The sequence below is a fragment of the Hyalella azteca genome, unplaced genomic scaffold (genome assembly GCF_000764305.2).
Source record: "Hyalella azteca isolate HAZT.00-mixed unplaced genomic scaffold, Hazt_2.0.2 contig15437, whole genome shotgun sequence".
Classification (NCBI taxonomy): domain Eukaryota; kingdom Metazoa; phylum Arthropoda; class Malacostraca; order Amphipoda; family Hyalellidae; genus Hyalella; species Hyalella azteca.
In genome coordinates this window covers 1-2438 of record NW_025945291.1, presented here as the reverse complement: position 1 = coordinate 2438, position 2438 = coordinate 1, and the positions used below count along the sequence as shown (strand labels likewise).

Here is a 2438-nt window from a genome sequence, read left to right as displayed (position 1 = left end):
TACTGAGCGTTTGCTACAAGGCTTGTTTAAGAGTTAAATGAGCTTGCCTTCAAGCCTCAGTTATCGACGTCTGCGTGGGGACCTCATTGAAGCATACAAGAATACTCATGGTTTATACAAGGTCCCAGAAGGATTACTAGAATTTGAAACAAGAACCAACACCAGGGGCCACGGCTATAAACTAAAAAACAGCGTTGGAACACATCCATGCGACAACATTTCTTCTCGCTTCGAGTCACCGACATGTGGAACAGCCTCCCTGATAGCATCTGTCTCTTATACACATCTAGATGTGTATAAGAGACAGGCATAGCTTCGTCTAGTCTGTTTTTGAAGATGTTCATACTCGGAGCGTCAACGATGCTATCAGGGAGGCTGTTCCACATGTCGGTGACTCGAAGCGAGAAGAAATGTTGTCGCATGGATGTGTTCCAACGNTGGATTTGAATTCAATGTGTGGTTGTCCACACGAGTGTCGTCGGACTTACCAACGGACTTCACGTTTTTTGTGTTCGGTCCCTCAGGCTCGGTGGGTGATAGCTTTTTAAGAGCTGTGTCAAATTTAGCTCGAATTTCCGCAAATGATTCATGTTCGATAGACTCATCTTCGCTGCAGTACACTGGCTTGTACGTCTTTGAGTTACTCGCTTGATGTAATTCTGTAACAGCACTCTCCGATTTAGGTTTCTCCATGTGCGGATTATCAGGTGATGGGGCTTCTGAAACACACGCGTCAACTTGTGGCTCTTTTTCTAATTGCTTTTGCTTCATTGCATCAACTGCCGGAATTACAGTCTCACCTTTTTGCATAATTTTCGTGGTTGTTTCTTTAACCTGCAATGACTTTTCATCGCCCAGACTCATGATTGTGGCCTGCGCCAGAATTTTTTCTTCGACTTCGCGTCGCCGTCGCAGTTTTTGCGCCACTCGCTGGTGTAGCTGCTGGAGCGTCACGCCGTGCAGAATCTCGGATGAAACTACAGAGCTGAACGCTGATGCCTGGCTGCTGCGGAAGGCCTGTTATAAAAAAATATAACTCAGTACTCACTGCAATGAGTGATAGAGAGCGCATTTCCTCGTCGACGAAAACGTGAAGTCACGGACGGACAGACAGACGGACGGACAGATGGACATGGCGAGCACAATAATGCATTTTTTCCATAAATGAGAAAATGCGCTAAAAATTGTTTTTGCTTTCACAAAAGTTTTAAATGTGCAAGAGTTAAAATGAAACCACTGAGCTAAGCGAAAGATTTGAAAGGCCTGTTGGACATGTTAAAAAGTTTAAATGCACAAACGTTTAATGAAACAATGGCGCTGAACGCTGATGCTTGGTCGTCCAAAAAGCCTGTTATATGAATGTTTTTATAACAATGCACACTGTTTCAAATGCCACAAGTTGATAGTTATGAATGGTCCATGCGAAATCAAAGGAAACAAATAAAAAAGGAAAAAAGAAGCGTAGTTGTAGTTCAAGGAAAGTTAACAGAAGGCATGGTTCATGCCATATCAACTGACACGAAAAAAATTTCTCATGAACTCATTTATCCGCGAAGAAACTTTAATACTTACCAATCCAAAGTTTCATATGCTCGAAAGTTACTAAAATAGTGATGCATGGTATCCTCTGAGACAAAAAGTTATATCGCGAAAATTTCAACCTGAGTTTTGGTGTAAACTTTTTATCATTTTCACTGATGCCGACAATAGCATGGACCAATCTATTCTGCTCAGTCATTGGTCAATGACGTAAAAGTCCTTAATTTCAGTCTAAAAATTTAACGCTAAATTATTTCACTATCTTCCAAGCAATACCGCTTTTTCTGACCGAAGAATGCTTGATTTCCAATCTTGAAGGGAATAACAAAAATTAAAAATTAGCCTAGTGTTGACGAGATCATTTCCTAGACCCTAAAATCATCGTGCCATTTATTATAGTCCATATTATCATTGTCCCCACTATCATCGGATGTTGGTATCACAGCTACCATGGATGCTCTGTACGAGTTTATATATTCCAGTGAAACACGAAAATAAAACCATGTCATTTCATGAAATTATTTTTTCTCACTGTCGCGAAAACGTTACTTAATGTTGCAATACCTTAATACTTTACTTTGTGTGCACTTTATATATGCAATACTTTATTATATATCTGAGGGCTGTTCTAACCTTCTTATTATTTTTACTGAAGCCGACGATGGCCGCCATGTTGGGGTGTACAAGAGGCGGCAGAGCAAAAGCTAGAGGCGTGTCAGTGGCTCCCCTCATCTGCTCTGCCACGTGCAGGGCGAGGACGTCAACCACGACCACCAGGGTGCAGGTGGACGGGAAGGACAGCACCAGGGAGGACAGGAGGACGTTCGAGGGAAGGGAACGTGACGAAGAAGGCGGCAGCAGCAATGCTGGTCCAAACGGCGTTATCAACAGCTTGGGGA

At 42.6% G+C, this 2438-nt stretch overlaps 1 protein-coding gene across 1 annotated transcript; it reads right to left on the bottom strand.

The window, feature by feature from the left end:
• Positions 1 to 436: 436 nt before the first annotated feature.
• On the bottom strand, positions 437 to 2426 carry LOC108680041 (the record flags this gene model as incomplete). Its single annotated transcript, XM_018168806.2, has 2 exons — positions 2173 to 2426; positions 437 to 1017 (listed from the first exon to the last, which is right to left on the bottom strand). Coding segments are annotated over exons 1-2 (680 nt in total), but the record flags the coding sequence as incomplete, so codon positions are not given.
• Between the last annotated feature and the right edge of the window lie 12 nt (positions 2427 to 2438).